Here is a 16,813-nt window from a genome sequence, read left to right on the forward strand (position 1 = left end):
AATCTCATTTCATATATGATATTTATCAAAAAAAAATGTAAATGCTTTTTTTTATACATATTCTCATAATTACAGTGGGCCAAACTTTTGTATTGATAAATAAAATAAATGGTTTGAAACTACTTAAGTGTGCGGGGATTTTTAAAGGTAGGTAATGAAAACAGTTTAACTCTTACACTCATTTTGTTGCTTACAAGTAACTTTGGGGCTGAAAGGGTTATACGTCAGTTTGAAGCACACGTGCCTTTAATTTCCCCCCCTGTGGTTTTAAGTATTCTCGGCAGCCAGCAGGGTATATTTGTACATTAGCAGGAACCGAAGGCTTCAACTGAATTGATGATTTTTGAAGAACACTTGGTACATTTTTCGCTAACAAAGATTTAGCGTCAATTTGCGCTACACTTTTGATTAAGGAAGATTGATGATGAAGATCAATGAAGAATAAAATTGCTCCTGCAGCCGATAGGGTTCCAAGTACTAAAGCGTTTACTTGAATATCCATTGGTATGTACTCCAATGTTCCAAACACCAAGCACGCTAAAATAAATTGATTTTATTAATATTAAAATATTGAAAAATTTTGTATTTTTGCAAAAGTAATAAATAGGTTTATACTACTTTTTAAACTTATTATCTAACAATTTTGGCAGCTTTCCTTAAAAAATGATATGCAAATAACAAACAAAAAGTTTTTTTTTACCATGAGGTTTAATTTTTTTCTTTAATAATTTCACGATGAAGCAATGAAAGCGATTAAATTGTTTAATAATAGGTGTGTGTTTTGGAAATTTGAAGTGCGAGGAAAAAACTTAACCTTTAATAATGTTTTTTTTTTTTTATAATAATGTAACAAAATATTCACACTTATCAAGAAATAAGTTCATAATATAAAAATTGCCGTTTTCAGTGACAGTAAAGATATTTGTCGAATTTTTTTTTCTAGGAAGCTTGGGAGCAAACAACTAATGTCAATATCACTACAAAATTAGAAAAATGTGACAGTATGGAAAATTCGAAGGGACAAATGTCACTATTTCTTCTATAACGGCAACTGTGTATATCTGACTTTGAAAACAGTTTTACTTTAATTAGTTACCTTCAGTCAAGAAAAATATCACTCCGCAGTACAATAATATTTTCTCACACGTCCCATACGTATCCGCTATTATCCTGAAATAAAGTGCATAACCTTTACTTTATTATCAATATTTACTTTATTGTTGCAATGAATGTATATACAGTATATTTTGTTTTGCTGCCTTTATGCTTAAGTGCATATGTAAGATACATACCCCGAAATGCGCATCAGCGGCATTATTTTTAACATTTATAAGGAAACTGCTCCGATAGATGCATTCAACATATGTACATACTTGCCTCAAAAATTGTGCAACTATTATCAATTATCAAAGAAAGTATTACGTTTGCCTGCGGGGGCATAAACTGAACACAGAAAATGAAGCAGACTTCCCATAACGATAATAGCAGTTATACAAAGATTTTCTTTGGCTGATTCTGAATCAGTATGTAAATACAATTTTTAGTAATTTTGGTTTCAGAGAAAAAAGTCCCAAAATTATATTTCTGGTTGACGTTGTATTATAAATGATTGAGCTCCACTGTATTTTCAAGTTTTGATATAAGAAAAAAAAAATTGCGGAGTAATAGCTAAATAATTGAATAAGAAGTTGACGACATTACCTTGAAAGCAAAAAAGCCCCGGCTATTAACGTATAGCCACCGTAAGCGAGTATGCTAAAATCGTTTCCAGCCTGGGACCAATTTAAGTTGTTAAGTAAGCTCCATTCAGTTGATAATTTTTGGTTTCTTTTGTAAACTTGCTCGCCTTGGCTGTCTGTAAGCTTTTTGGTGATTAAAGCCGCAAAAGATACTAACTAAAATAAAAAAGTATAGTGGAAAATGCATGTATATATGTGCATGGGTGGCAATAAACTTTCGAGCAAAAATTATACATATAGGTACATACATAGTACATATGTGCGTACATATATATACATATTACATATGCGATATGTGTACAAACATATATACATATGTATGTATATATGCAGTTGTATGAATATTTATTTGCACGTATGTATATTAGTTTGCTTGTTTCTCCATATGCACGTGTGTCAAAAATTGCTTCGTGATCAATTATAAAATTTTTGAATACTTTTGAATCAAAATAAATTCGGATGTTAGAATATAAATGATTTTACACAACACAGTTCTGTTTGTGAACTCGAGGTCCTCCTTGTCCCTCTTAACATTCACTCACACGTACTTAAGTATGTATTATTATTTTTTCAAAAAACTGCTATCAAAATATTGGCTCAGATTTGTTAACTTACTAACTCCGAAAATGCAAGCAAACTGGAAATTGAAAACAAAGCCATTTCTGACGAGTTGAGATTAACAATTGAATTTAGAACTAAGAAAGAGCTTGATTCATGTAAGTAAATATTTCCAAAAGCTCAAACTAGCGATGTACAAACATAATGCCTATCTATGTATGTATGTACTTGCTAATGTGCATAGATGCAGCACATATCCGCTAATAATAATGAATAACATAAACAAAAACCTAGTTAAGTATGCAAAAATGACCGTTACCTTCCTCTTGTTCTATGTTGTGTAAAAATAGTTGTACCGTATGTATAGTTATGTAAATTCGAAACTTTAAAGCCGTTTTTCTCAAATTTTCGGTGTTTTGAGTTATAACAGTATTGAAGTAAATGAGCGATGTGTTAATATGTATATTTCCCAGCTCACCAAACAGACTTGAAACTCAATTTTATTAACGCATTTAAAAGTAGGAAATACGAAAGTCCTCATATGCAAATAATTACATTCATATTATGGACATGTACGTGGTAGATGTTATATTGAGGATTTGGCCAACTGGGATATTTAAATCAGCACATTCTTGTGTATTTACCTATGTTTATGCAATACACTAAAAATAAATGTAGACGCAATATATGTGCATATGTATGTTTTAAATATGACGTAAAATACATACAAATAGACAATATATACTTACACATGAATACTTACACATGAATTCTCGTGTTGGGAGCTTTAAAAAATAAATTTTCTTAGAGCCTGCTTCAAAAATATTCCGAACAAAAACATATTTATGGTATTGCAAATATGTACATGTGTACATACATACATATGTTCGTACGTACCAAGGTAAAGAATGCATATTTTTGAGCAAGTTCGTGTGCGACTATGAAAACCAAAATGATATTAAAAGCTTCTTCTAATGGCTGCCGCCCTAGGCAAACAATGGCAAACTTTCAAGTGTATTTCGGTCGTGGAAGAAATTCTTTGGCGGCAAAATAATAAAAGTATATTGAAAAGCATACATAACCGTAGATTGCACGTCTCGGGCAAAGCTGCCTATGTCACATTGTAGAGTTAATTATTTTGAAAAGAATAAATAAAAGTCGATTTTTTGTGCAATTTAAAATAAATTTCATTGGAAATATTGGCTTAGATATCACTGTGGAACAATTTTGGGGTTTTTTTTCAACCAAACAATGCACACTAGGTATTTAGCATCCATATACTGAATACGGGACAAATACATGACATTAAAAGAATTACGGAACATTTGGCGTCCCGTACAAAATAAATAAATTACTAGGACAATGGGTTAAAAAAGAGGGCTGTCCTGTATAATACAGGTCGGATGGTCACCGTACCTATGAGAGATGTCCACTTATGCGAATTTCACAAAATATAGTATTAAAATTTAAATTTAAATATTTAAACTGCATTTAATACATATTTATCCTTCAATAGATAAAAACAGAATTAATGGCAAATAAATTTAAATGTATGGCATTTTCTTTTCTACCGGGTAAATTCATTTCCCGCTTCGCTGAAGCAGTAAGAAGAGGGCTATGAAAAGTAACTTTTCACTTCAACTTTCACTTTCAACTTTAAAACATCTCTGAATATGGACGTGTGTACTTGTGTACATTTACATATGTACAGTTACGATCACCGAAATAATAGTGCGCACTTGCGAGATGCATTATGCCCTTGATGTCGTATACCACGCGATATTGGAATCGAGTTTTTTTTTTTAATTATCACCTCTAGTGTATGATTTAACTCTATGTAAATTTCAAACCGTTCCACAGCTACAGTTTAATTTGTTTAGAAGTATCGCCTGTTGTGAACGGCATTTAAGGCGAGCAGTGAAATAGTAGCGCATAACAAATAAAGTCACAAAATTTAACTTCAATTGCAAATATTTTAGTTTTTGGAATAAAAAGTATGTTTAATGACTTGGTTTGTTATATATTTAGCCGGAATAGACAAAACGCGTTTTTGTAATTTTTAGTGGTACGAAGTCTGCGCCGAGGTCACGAAAAACGTGAAATTATTAAAACTCTTATTAAAAATGGGGAAAATATGTAAAAAAAAGTGGAAAAAGTTGGTGGATGTTCAACCTCCATGATTCGAAATACGTTAACGTATCAAAATAAACGTGAAAAAGGGTTGGTAAGCAGGAGTTATCAACGACTACCATACGCAAATTATTAAATACTAGCGTTTACCCGCGGGTTTCACCCCACGTCTTTATACAAATACTAGCCGACCTCGTTTGAATGTGTAGATATTAAATAAGGTGTGATTGACAACCAAACAGGTTGCAACCCTACAAAAAAATAATATGTGATTGCACATCTGGAGGCGAAGCCCTTTCATTTGACACCTAATTTCTTGTAATCTAAAAAACAGCCCACATATTTTAATTTTTCGCACAGGTTGCAACCCTCTTAGAAAAATAAAATCTTACTGCAAATCTGAAGGCCAAACCTTTTCATTGGACACCTCATTTTTTAAATTGAATGAACTGTGCAAGTCATTAGCGAAAAATGCCCTCGCGTATTATACATACATAGTTTTTAAATAGGTGGCCACCCCACTTAAACAAAAAATAAAAACTTATTTAACATGCAGAGACCATATCCTTTCACTTGGTACCTCAGTTTTTAGTCCAACAAACGGCGAAGATCTTATAATTTTAAAAAAGTGGCAGCCCTACTCAAAAAGTAATACATTATTGAACATCTAAACGCCGAGCCCTTTTATTTGACACCTCATTTCTTGTAATCCAACGAACAGTGCGGATCTTATATTTTAGACAGGTGGCAACCCTATATGAATTTAAAATACTAAATATAATAATCCTATCAATACAGATTATACTTAAAAAATCTCATCTAAATCCATTCAGCAGTTTTTGAGATTAGCGTGTGCAAAGAATCTCGACTTTCTATTAAACTATGTATAAAAGATAGTAATTTTTAAATAGGTGGCAGCCCCACTCAAAAAAATTAAAATTTTTGTACATTTGATATCCCATTTTGTAAGCCAACGAACGGTGAAAATCTGTTTACTTTTATTAGGTGGTAACCCTACTCAGAAAAATAATCCATTATTGCACATATAGAAGCCAAGTCTTTACGTTTGACTGCGACGGTGGAGAACTGATGCCCACGCATATTATGATTGTGTATTGCAATTTTATCAGCAGGTGGCAACCCTATTAAAAAAAAAAATAAAACATTTGTGCTTTTCTAGAGGATCATCCCTTTCATTTGACACCTCAACTTTGGTAATCCAGAGAACGCTGTGGATCTTATAGTTTTTTAGAGAGGTGGCAACCCTATTAAAATTCTAAATGAAAAAGGTCGCTCTCCTTTCGATACAAAGTATATTGGAGAAAATGTCGTCAAAATCCGTTCTTTCCTTTATACTATGTATAGATGAAAAATAATTTATGTGAAGATGTTATATTTTATTTCTTCTCTAATATGACTATAGCCGTAATAGCAGAATACGATGGGACAGTTGTATAGCTTGGGTGTTATGGAATGAAATGCAATAATAACTTTTTGGCACAACAGGTGTTTATATTTACATTAAAAGATCTCCAATAAATAATATGATAGAAGTTCCAATATTGTAATATAAATGAATCTATTAAAATAAATGCATTTTTCAATGCAATTATCATACATATTATTTTCGATAAAGTCTTGGGTTTTATTCTGAGGAATTCTTGTTTAATGTCATTGCAAAACCTAAGCGAACTGGAAACTAGTCTTGTAAATTCGAAAGGCATATCAGAAGGAATTAAACAGGTCATGTGACTTGTGGTTCCGAAGTTATGGCTAATAAAGATTCCACGCCTATTTTATGTGCTACGACCCCTTTTTACAAACTCTTGTGTAACTGTAAGCACCTGCATACCATAGATATGTCTGCATATCGAATTTCAAGTTCATGTGACTTATGGTTCCGAAGTTGTGACTGACTAAAAATTCCAAGCCTATGTTATATGCCACGCCCCTTTTACAAACTCATTTATACATGCCTTAACATATGCATCTACCATAGATATGTTTCCATACCAAATTTCAAGGTCATGTGTATTTCACACCTATGGGAGGTGCCACGCCGCCTTTTCTTATACCGCCAATTTTTTCCCAAGAGTATGGAATTAATTTCATTTATCTCGACACCAAGTTCCAGTACTCTACCACAAATATTTCAAGAGATATACAACATGATAATTTTAGTTAGTAAGGGAGGTGCCACGCCCCCTTTTCCAGTGCTGTCCATATTTCTCTATGCCTATAACCTTCCCGTGGTAAAAGCAAAGTTTCATGCGATTCCGTGTAGCGGTTCAAAAGTTATAAGGTAATAATGAACAAACAGATATTCACATTTATATATATAGATTAGTATCGTCCAGTTGTCGAACTTCGACATTTTTTTTTTCATACACTTTTGAATTTTATCTGTCACCAATACTAACTCCTTTATGCGACTTACTATTTTGAATTCCGCCAGCAAAATTTATAGCGAATTTACAGGAAAACTTAACATCGAATTATAAATGTTAATACCGGATTGATTAATGCTAATTTTACCAAGTCTCATCCAAATTTCTTCAGTAGCTTTTGAAAATAGACCGAAAAAGGAACCTCGATTTTCATTTATAAAACATATGCATATGTATTTGTATGTATAGATCAAGGCGAATTAATATAAGGTGATAGTAAGAATACAAAAACAAAAATTTACATGTATTTTGTTAATGCTTTGGCGGCATCACAGTATACAGTAAACCAGCCATTGACAATATGCTTATTTGAAAATTAATACATGAAATATTGTGAATGTATAGGATTTATTTGTCATTAACCCATAAGCAGCGACTGATGCAAAAGAACCCACAAATGTTTGTTGATATATTTGACATGTAAATTTAAACAGCAAAATTCGTAAAAAAATATTCATAAAACAAAAAGATTTTTGATTACTACGTGGGAAGTGGGCGTGGTTATTGGCAGATTTCGCCAAAGTTTAACACTAACCTAACTTATACCAAAGGCAACTTCGACACCGACTTTCGTTAAAATATCTAAATTTTGTTCGAGTTAGCGTGTTTACAAACAGAGAGGGCTGAACTAGTTCATCTCGTCATTCTGAATATTTTGGTATATATGTATGCACATACATTTTATACGGTTAACAAACGCGCTTACTTATATGCATAAACCATCTTTTCTTGCATTAATTCATGCATTATCCTCTTTCAAATGTGAATAAGCGGCTGAACAAATACATACAAATTTCGCGAATTTGAAAATTAGAGAGTTCTACCTTAAGCTAAGTAATATTTGTTTTACCGCCTAATCGATGGGACCATTTTAAAAAGTCAGCCCACCATTACTCACTCAAAGTTGTGTTCGGAACACGGTTTGATTTATGTAGGAACTGCATCCGGTTATAATCGCTTACGCTTCACGCTTGATTTGCTTGGAATTTTGTTTTTCTCGTTATTTTATTTTATGTGACTTGAAAATATTTTTCACTATAAGAAAATATTTAAATTGGATTTCGTTTGGGTTAACGAAAACGACAACTGTGAAAAAATATCAACCAATACATTCAAACAAAATGTCAAATAAGCATATTTACATTTTTTGTTTTGGCTATCTGGATTACTGTATACTGTGGGCGGCATAAACTGTCAAAATCTGTGTGTGTAGAAATTCAAAGAAAATTTTTTAATTTGACATCAGAAGCCGTGCGGCGAAACACATACACAAAATCAGTTGATCTAGTAACACCAGCTTAGTCCCCTTTCAGACACGTCTAGTCTTGAAAGCAATTTTTATCGCATTCTCTTTTGTGTTTTCTGTTTGCTTCCACACGCGTCAAGTTTTATTGAATTCAAGTCCTTGGATCTTTAAATGGGAAGCAACGAAAAGATCAAAAGAGAACAAGAAAACTTGAAACGAATTGACGGTACGGAGGTATCTGTACTCTTCCCTTCTCTTCCCACCTCCTTCACCAACGAACGAGCAAGACTTGACGTGTCTGAAAGGGGACTTATATAAATTCGCCTTGGTATAGATGAGATGTTCATCACTGACTAATATATCAAACATATACCAATTCAGACTGTAAATAAGTTTTTCCGTTATATTTGTCTGAGAGCCTCTTGGAGGTTAAAAACTAAATTGCCCACATCTACGTAAACTCTTTCTTTTCATGGGAATCGTTGACGGTTGAGAAAGTATCTTGAAGGTTTACAACAAAAGATAATATTTCCTTCTCTAACGGCAGTTTCACACGGGTTTTTATCAAGACTGGGCCAGAACCCAATATTTTTTCATCACACGATTGGGCTACCAAATTATACCAAATTTTATGTTACTAATATGTGTTCTAAAAGTTAGTACCACTTTCCGCCATAATTACGTCATTGACATCATAAATAGCTGTGTCAAATTTCAGGACGTTAGCATAAGCGGTTCCAGAGATAAGCGATATTAGAATTTCAGTTTGTATGGGCGGTGCCATGCCCCCTTTCAAAAATCTACCACTCTTCGCCGTAAGTACGGTATTGACAACATATGTTGCTGTGTCAAATTTCAGGATGTTAGCATAGCATATGAGAATTTCAGTTTGTATGGGCGGTGCCACTCCCACTTTCCCAGTACCTACCATTTTTCACCGTAAGTAGGGTATTTACAATCTATGCATCTGTGCTAAGTTTCAGTTCCCCAGCATAATTGGCTTTAGAGATATAGTGGCTTTCACATTTTAGTCTTTATGTCAGATGCCACTCCCCCTATGTATCGGGATTAACATTTCTGGAATAGAGGAAGTTATATCCTTTAAATCGGTGTATGTTTCACCGAAATCGAGCGAACGGTGCTTTCAAAAAAGGGATTGCAAAATTTTCTTGAGGCGTATTTATATGTAGATTCGAAGACTCATCCCAAAATGTCAGCTTTAGAAATTTTGGATAACCTAAAGTTACCATGTAGTGTTCATACAGTAAAGAGACATCTCCAAGAACAGAAACTTTGTGCATGGCAGTCGATACCTCAGGATGATGCCTCGTAAACTCCAAAAGAAATCGTTATGCAGCACTGATTAAAAACAACGGCCATGCTACCAAATAGTAATTGTGCTAAATTTAGTATTAATATTAATAATTTAATACAAATTTAAGACTTTTTGTTATGTACTACTATTTTGCTAATTTCCATGAAAACACATCTTACATTAATTAATTTTTTTAGTGTTTATGTAAATAAAACTCTTTTGACCCCACATTTTGTTATACAATTGTCCTTCAGTTTTTCAATATCATGAATGCAACTATTATTTTGGTTTTCTAGTAATTTAAAAAATGTTTACCGTAAGTGCACACTACTATTTTAGTGCTCGCAGCTGTACATGCGCAAGAGTCAACATCAGACTAAAAAAAAAAACTAAATTGACGCATATTAGAGCTTCGGTCCGCTTATGGGAGATTTTTTTTCCTAACTAGACATGTTTGAGTGTCCGATTCCGTTTATCGGAATGTCCGTGTATGGGAGTGCATTTTGTATGAAAAAAACCGAAAATTGTTCGTTCCCAAGAATATGTCCGCTTAAAGGAGATGCCCTCTTATTAGAGCGTCCGTCTATGGGAGCTTTCACTGCAATGGCACTGATAAAATTTAGTTCAATGAAAAGACCGAACTAGTGAACTAGTTTATTGAAATAAACTAGTTCTTTAGTTCAAGAACTACCCAAGCCTACATTCAAGTAAGAAATTTAACCCGTGTTGGATTTTGGCAAACAAATTTCTCCAAGAATCACACAGAGGAGCAAATATCGCGGCAGCCCACAGTTCACAGTGGTGGGGCCACTCCGACTTATGCGGTTTAAGGGCTCACTGAAGTCTGCACCCCTAACAGCAATGGGTTGTGCGCTGGGTTTTGATGACGACCATGTCAAACGTTTAAAGGACTAAGATTTGAGGGCACGCCCCGTCTCCCACACATACCAGCGTTACCCCCGCCATGATATCAAAATCGTGATGGGATCCTTGGAAACACCGTCAGAAAATTCAGCCACCACAACGAAACGTCCGATAACTGGCTGGGGCTGATCGACTTCACCGGGCCCGAAACATGGTAATGTGCAGTTCTAGGTTCAAGCATAAAAAAAATCTATCAAGCTACGTGGCTGCCTCCAGATCAAAAACCAAGGTACGCACCCGCCTCTGAGCAGGAAAAAATGTTCTTCCAACAATGCAAGGCAAGCTCAAAGTCGAAAATCTGCACTCGCAACAGACAGCCAATGTATTCACAGCAACAACCCCGCTCTCTTCGTCATACCAGCTTTTCCTCCGCAGCGGCACGAAGAGATGGGGGTTAGTTGTCATCCGAGGCCATTTTGGTCCTTTCATTGGAGGCGTTTTTAAGTAACAGGTCCCAAGCCCAGCGCACAACTATTGCTAGGATTTTTTTTCCTTGCTCACAATTGCAAAAAATATTTCAAGACCTCGTAAAAATCCTCTTGGAATTTCACCTGACTTAAGTCCAATTGAACATTTAATGCGGAGAATGTAACCGGAACTAGCTCAATAATAAGTCAAAGAGTAGATGGCAAGACTTACGGAAAGGATGATGATGAAGGATGAATTAAGAATTAACTTTTGAATCCATTTCTGACCGGATAAAAGTTGGTACTTCGGCTGGAGATGAATCAGCTCCTGACCAGTGTTACTTTAAATTTAGTTTCTTAAAATAGTTTTATTAAAAATCGGATTTGAAAATGTCCAAGCGAAAGTCAACGAAACATATTTTCCCAACAAATTCCAAAAATTACAAAAGTTACAAGTGGTAAGTTGTATTTGGCAGCTGGTAAAGTCGGAATTTTTATGCTCTCACCCCCTAGGATTGTTACGGAGTAACAAAAAAAAAAGTTTACGGATTTAAATTTTTTCATTTATGCACGGATAAAAAGATCCACGTAACTTTAACTTAATATAATATTATAATTATATAACGAAGTAAGATATTAAATATATTCGCTTAAGACTAGCTAAAGTTAATATTTTTTCTTCTTAATTTATATAATATTGATATGAGTTTGCATAATATTCTTTACTAAAATAAAATAGCCGCTTAGTTCATCCATTTTCTACAATTAGGGGCACCACACATGCAAGATATCTTATGAGCATCGTCTTCGATATCAAATTTATAATCATACGACAGCTAAAACAAAGACATTATTAGTTCATAATATGTATTCGTAATTTTTGATTGGCTCTGATGAAATAATTACCTCTTCACCTCTATTGATTCTTCGCTTAGCAAATATGATAATCCGAAGTTCACGATCAACGTCAACAGTCTCCGTTACACAATTCGGATTGCAAGCGTGATTAATATATCGCGCTAATCCTCCTGATAAGGTAGCATCAACAACTCTATCCTCATCCAGACGGAACATATAGATTCCTCGATTCTAATAAACAAATAGACATATATATACAGTGTTTCTTAAAACATCATCAAATTAATAGAGTAATTTGAAAAACTCAAGGCAGGAAGTTTAACTTTAATATTAAAAACATATGCGTATATTAGTATTGCCAGGTAACACCAAATCAAATTAAATTAAAAACTTGGACTGTGCTAGCCCCTACATTGAATGAAATGCTATTTGGGTATACTAAAAAGTCATTGCGTATTTTTTGTTTTTCAATGTCACTTATTGATATAATAACCAAGGAATGAAACCGATTCAAAATAACGTTCCGGTTTGGGTTTCGGTTTTGCCAAGTGTTTTGGTTTCGGTTTTGGTTTCGTTCTTCAAAATTTATTTCGGTTTTGGTTTCGGTTTCGTTCCGGTTTCGGTTTTTCACAGAAATTTTGTTGATATTATTTAAATCACAATGTCTTAAACGTTGAGGAAAGAAAATCGAAAATTACAGTTCACTGATAATATCAACACTAGGTTCTTTCCCTAACAATCCGGACCGGATTTGGTAATTAGAGAATAAGAGAAACATTTTCTTTCAAAAATGGAACAAAGTTCAGAAGTACGGAAACGCAAAAACCCACATTTCGTGCCCACAAGTNGGTTTTAAACGGTTACGGTTTGGGTTTCGGTTTCATTCCTTGATAATAACACTGGTTTATAGCAAAAATCTTCTATGCATGCGAAAATCGAGATAGTTTTTTTTTCTATGGATAACTTTTAGAGATATTTGCAATTTACCATCGTTCAGCTTAAAAACAGAGTGGTTTCACTTAATCACGTATATCTTTCGAACCAATTGAACAATGGTAATACTAGATACGGGAAATGAAAGCAAATAAAATTCTCCATAAACTGTATACTTTTCGATATTCCTGATAGTTTCTGAGAAATTAATTAATCATTCCTGATACCTCTTGCTTTCTATGCAAATACCAGTGCAGTTAGGTATACGTGGCGTATGAGTAACACTCTTTTCTGCTCATATTTCATACAGAAAAATCCTTGCGCATTTTCATTTGACCAATGGGTAGGTTCAGAAGGCGCAGAAGTGGAGCGCAACCGTTGATAAAAAAATCAGTGATCATAATGCGCCTTCTGAACGGCTTGATACATTAGCTGTCAAATTCAAAACACACAACATGTTGTCTCAAATGATCATAAAAATATTACGATCATCTAACACGCAACTGTTCAATTGATCAGAAGTGCAAAACGACGCGTTCAGAAGGTGCAATCGCAACAGTTACTGAGCTGTTGCGCCTTCTGAACGTGCCCAATCATTCACCCATATTGCGAATCTCGACTGGCAGTATATAAACGACTATTAAGCGATTATCGATTATCGATGCTATTGTGAGTGGGCTATTTCACACTAGAATGACAGAAGAATTATTCTCACGGTTTCACACTGGATGAAAACTAGCAGAACAAAATATGCATACGTACAGAACATTTGCATGTGTTTGTAACTTTTGTGCTTGAAAGTTGCGTAGCGGCATGTTCGTAGTTGCGCATGAGTTAGTGCGCTGCGGCAGAACTGACACTTTAATGCGGGGTAGAAGCTGGAACAGCCTTTGAGTAACTTTACCTCACCGCACTGCCCCCCTTCCCTTGCCAACAAACAGAGTTGTTCTGGTGGCAGAAATGTTCCAGTGTGAAACCTGCCGGTGTCGCTTAGTCGCTCAATTAGCGACTGTGAATACTTTTGAATCGCTCATCCTTCTATTGCTGTTTTTTAGTCGATGGAGTTGGTGTTTATAAAATTTACATAAGAAAGTGGTACTGTAATGGATAAAAAGTAAGTAAATTGAAGTGGAAGTTGTAAAAAATTGTTGAATATATATATGTATGTATGTGTCTGAATTACCGATCAAAAATTGTAAGCAACAGTAGGCAACTTGTGCGGTTGGTCGAGCTGATGCAGGAGAATGAGGGCATAGGCAAAGGCGGAAGCTCCGCTTCTATTGTGAAATATATACAATATTTCATCAAAGTTTACAAAAAACTACATAATTTATTAATTAACTCGTGCTCGGAAATTTGAAATCTGTATTTTAAAAATTAAAGTTTAATTCTTTCACTACACTTGTATGCTAAATTTTTGAAAAGCGGGTCTGGCGTTTGGACACAAATACACATTATTGTACAAATAACTAAACCGTACCGTATTTCTTAAACTTCCATAGTCTTTTTTCGATTTTCGGAATCAACGATCGATTCTACATACAAATTGGATAGTGGCGTCCGGAGAACAAAATCAAAATTAAAATTTGTGATCCAGTGTGATCAAAGATCAATGAAATCTCTGCTTTATTCGATGGCCTTTGGACATCTTTCGGTTCGATCGTAAGAAACCCTGTCATTTACTGGCAAAAAACTGAACAAGGTACTGATTTACCAGTCAACATGGAGGTAACTGTATTCCACACAAGGGATTTGGTAGTGAGCACAACAATTTGAAGTCTGACCGCGCAAAGTCAGGCGAGTAAGCTGGGTGTGGCCACATTTGGAAAGCCTACCCAAGAAGGGCTGAAAAAGTGGTTCCCTGCATGCCGGAATTTGGAATTTACGCGATGTTTATATTAGCCATGTTCCATTTAACGCGTACATATGTATATGTATGTACGTATGTATATACACATACTAGTCAAAAAGCCAATCCTAAGTCGGGATCCAATCATTTTGAGCAAAAAGTTCTACACATTCACTTTATTAAAATACAAAAAAAAAAACACAACTCTATATACTTAATCACACAAAGTGCCTCCATGTTGATTTCGTCAACTTTAGACGTAGCAGCGTTTTTAGTTCGAAGATTTCTCCTGAATTTTTTTGTTATTTGTCTGACGCAATATATGCGCTGGAGTCATACTTGCGAATTAATTTTTTCCTCTGTGATGTTCTATTTGGGTAGGAGTCATATTTCCTTGCCGATGGCACAAACGATCGGCGTCTGCGCAGTCGATCCCTTTCCATTCTACGAATTTTTGCTATTTCCTAATGATATGCACCTTCTTCTCCGCACTTTCTTCGCGCAGCCATTTGTCGACAACGTGTTTTACCATTTAAAATTCTTATTTCACTTTTTGCAATTCTCACTTCATTACGCAGTAGTACTTGGGAGCATCGTATGATTGCTCGGTGAGTACTCCCTTGAGAGCATACGACTACTCCCCATTGCTCCCTATGCTTCTATATATAAGCATGTAATTTTGTAATCCCTTTTACATCCTAAATCAGGGAGTTCATACAGAATATCATCCCAAAGACCTCCTAAGTGAGCAATATAAGAGATATTTCAGAATAACCTCCCTGAAACGTCCCAAAAAGACAATAAGACACTCCATAGGAACATACCACATATTCCTCCCTAACAAGCAATAAGGGTGTATTCCCAAAGAAATATTTCCACAAACCTCCTAAGCGAGGTATATACCAGCTTTCGTATTCTCCCACATTCCTCCTAATGGAGTAATACAAGATTACTCCAACATTGCTTCAAAGGGAGAGCTAATAAGCATTACATAAGTATTAGATGTCTTATCACATGTACATATGTATTTATTACACTAATGATAAATATTAGAATTATACAAGAAAGAAATTATTCAAAAATGGAACATAATAAAACTAAAATTGGTAATATGTATACATATACTACATACATTCACACATATGTAAATACACGCATGCACATATATAATTCACTGGATTGATGAGTCGGGGATGCTTTCCAGTTCATAAGCCCACTCAAATTGGGAGAGTGTGATTTGTTGTGCCGATGGCGGCACAGGACAGGTGAAGATAAGGAACGTAGGAAGCTGGTGGTCTAACACGAAAGCTGACGCTCATTACTCGAAATCTGAAATGCATTCTGCGTTAAATAGTACAACATTCAATAAGTTTAAACAAACTTTTCATACATACCAAAACATACAAAATTTCGTTTGAACGAGGTGCGTATTGCTCCCCTAACAATCAAAAGGAATACTCCTGGATTGCTCGCTTAGGAGACATCGCTTTTTACTCCTAAGCGAATAGTAAAGGAGTTCAAAACCGACAAATCTCGCTTATTGCTCCCAAATCATGCCTCAGGGATCATTCTTTAACTGCTCGCTTAGAAGATATCCCATTACGCGAGCGAGCGAGCAATATAGGAGTACAAAACCGAAAAATCTCGTTTAATGCTCCTAATTCGTGCCTCAGAGAGAATTATTTACTTGCTCGCTTAGGAGATATCTTATTTGACTTCTAAGCGAGTAATAAAGAGGTACAAATCCCACAAATCTCTCTTGTTGCTCCGAAATGTGGTCAAGGGGAGTACTCTTTTATTCCTCATATAAGGAAATCTCTCTTCAAGTTCTAGTGGGTACATCAAATATATAATATGTGGATTCGTTTGTAACCGAGCTAGAAAAGAATACTCGGTAAATTAAAGAAATACTTGCACAGAAACAACACAAACTCGGGTATTTATCCGAGTTCAGCCAAGTCGGTTAAAAAGTATGGGAGCTGATGCTGATGCGTTGTGTTGTTAAATGAAAGAAAAAGGCGTGAGTACTAAGTACTCATGAAATTTGATGTGTATACATATGCGAACGGCAAAGCATAAAAGTACGTTTACATATAAATATAATCTCAATCAAAGCTCGTTAGCTGTCAAATTGGTTGTGCTTGCTATTCACACAACTCCAGGAAAAGTTAAACTTCTTCTCTGTGCCACCGTGGTCACTTTTTTTTTGCAACAAATATCTATTAGGCCATTTAAATATATTTTAACTGAATAACAACTGTGCCAAGTTTGGAAGAAATTGGTGCAGCGGTTACCAAGATATACACATGTAACCATAAGTGGGCGTGGCTACGCCCATTTTCCAAAAATTTATAATATTCTTATTTTTCGTCTAAAACTATTGTAAATTTGAGTGAATTATCTTCAG

The 16,813-nt window shown here is 34.9% G+C and overlaps 2 protein-coding genes across 2 annotated transcripts in view; both read right to left on the minus strand.

Annotated features, from left to right (window-relative positions):
• Window positions 1-11: 11 nt before the first annotated feature.
• LOC108354442 (uncharacterized) lies at window positions 12-1,323 on the minus strand. The gene is made up of 3 exons (XM_017605632.1): window positions 1,293-1,323; window positions 1,097-1,170; window positions 12-537 (listed from the first exon to the last, which is right to left on the minus strand). The coding sequence occupies exons 1-3, from the start codon at window positions 1,313-1,315 to the stop codon at window positions 218-220; spliced, it is 417 nt and encodes a 138-aa protein (XP_017461121.1). The 5' UTR covers window positions 1,316-1,323; the 3' UTR covers window positions 12-217.
• A 9,988-nt stretch (window positions 1,324-11,311) lies between these two features.
• trr (trithorax-related) overlaps window positions 11,312-16,813 on the minus strand; it is a 31,535-nt gene continuing 26,033 nt past the window's right edge. Inside the window, exons 7-8 of the mRNA XM_017605554.1 lie at window positions 11,673-11,855; window positions 11,312-11,602 (exon numbers count right to left, since the gene is read on the minus strand). Of these exons, the coding sequence (XP_017461043.1) occupies window positions 11,510-11,602; window positions 11,673-11,855 (276 nt within the window). The 3' untranslated portion in view covers window positions 11,312-11,509. The remainder of the gene's footprint in view (window positions 11,603-11,672; window positions 11,856-16,813) is intronic.

The sequence above is a fragment of the Rhagoletis zephyria genome, unplaced genomic scaffold (genome assembly GCF_001687245.7).
Source record: "Rhagoletis zephyria isolate East Lansing unplaced genomic scaffold, Rhagoletis_zephyria_1.1 Rzeph_scaffold_00154, whole genome shotgun sequence".
Lineage (NCBI taxonomy): Eukaryota > Metazoa > Arthropoda > Insecta > Diptera > Tephritidae > Rhagoletis > Rhagoletis zephyria.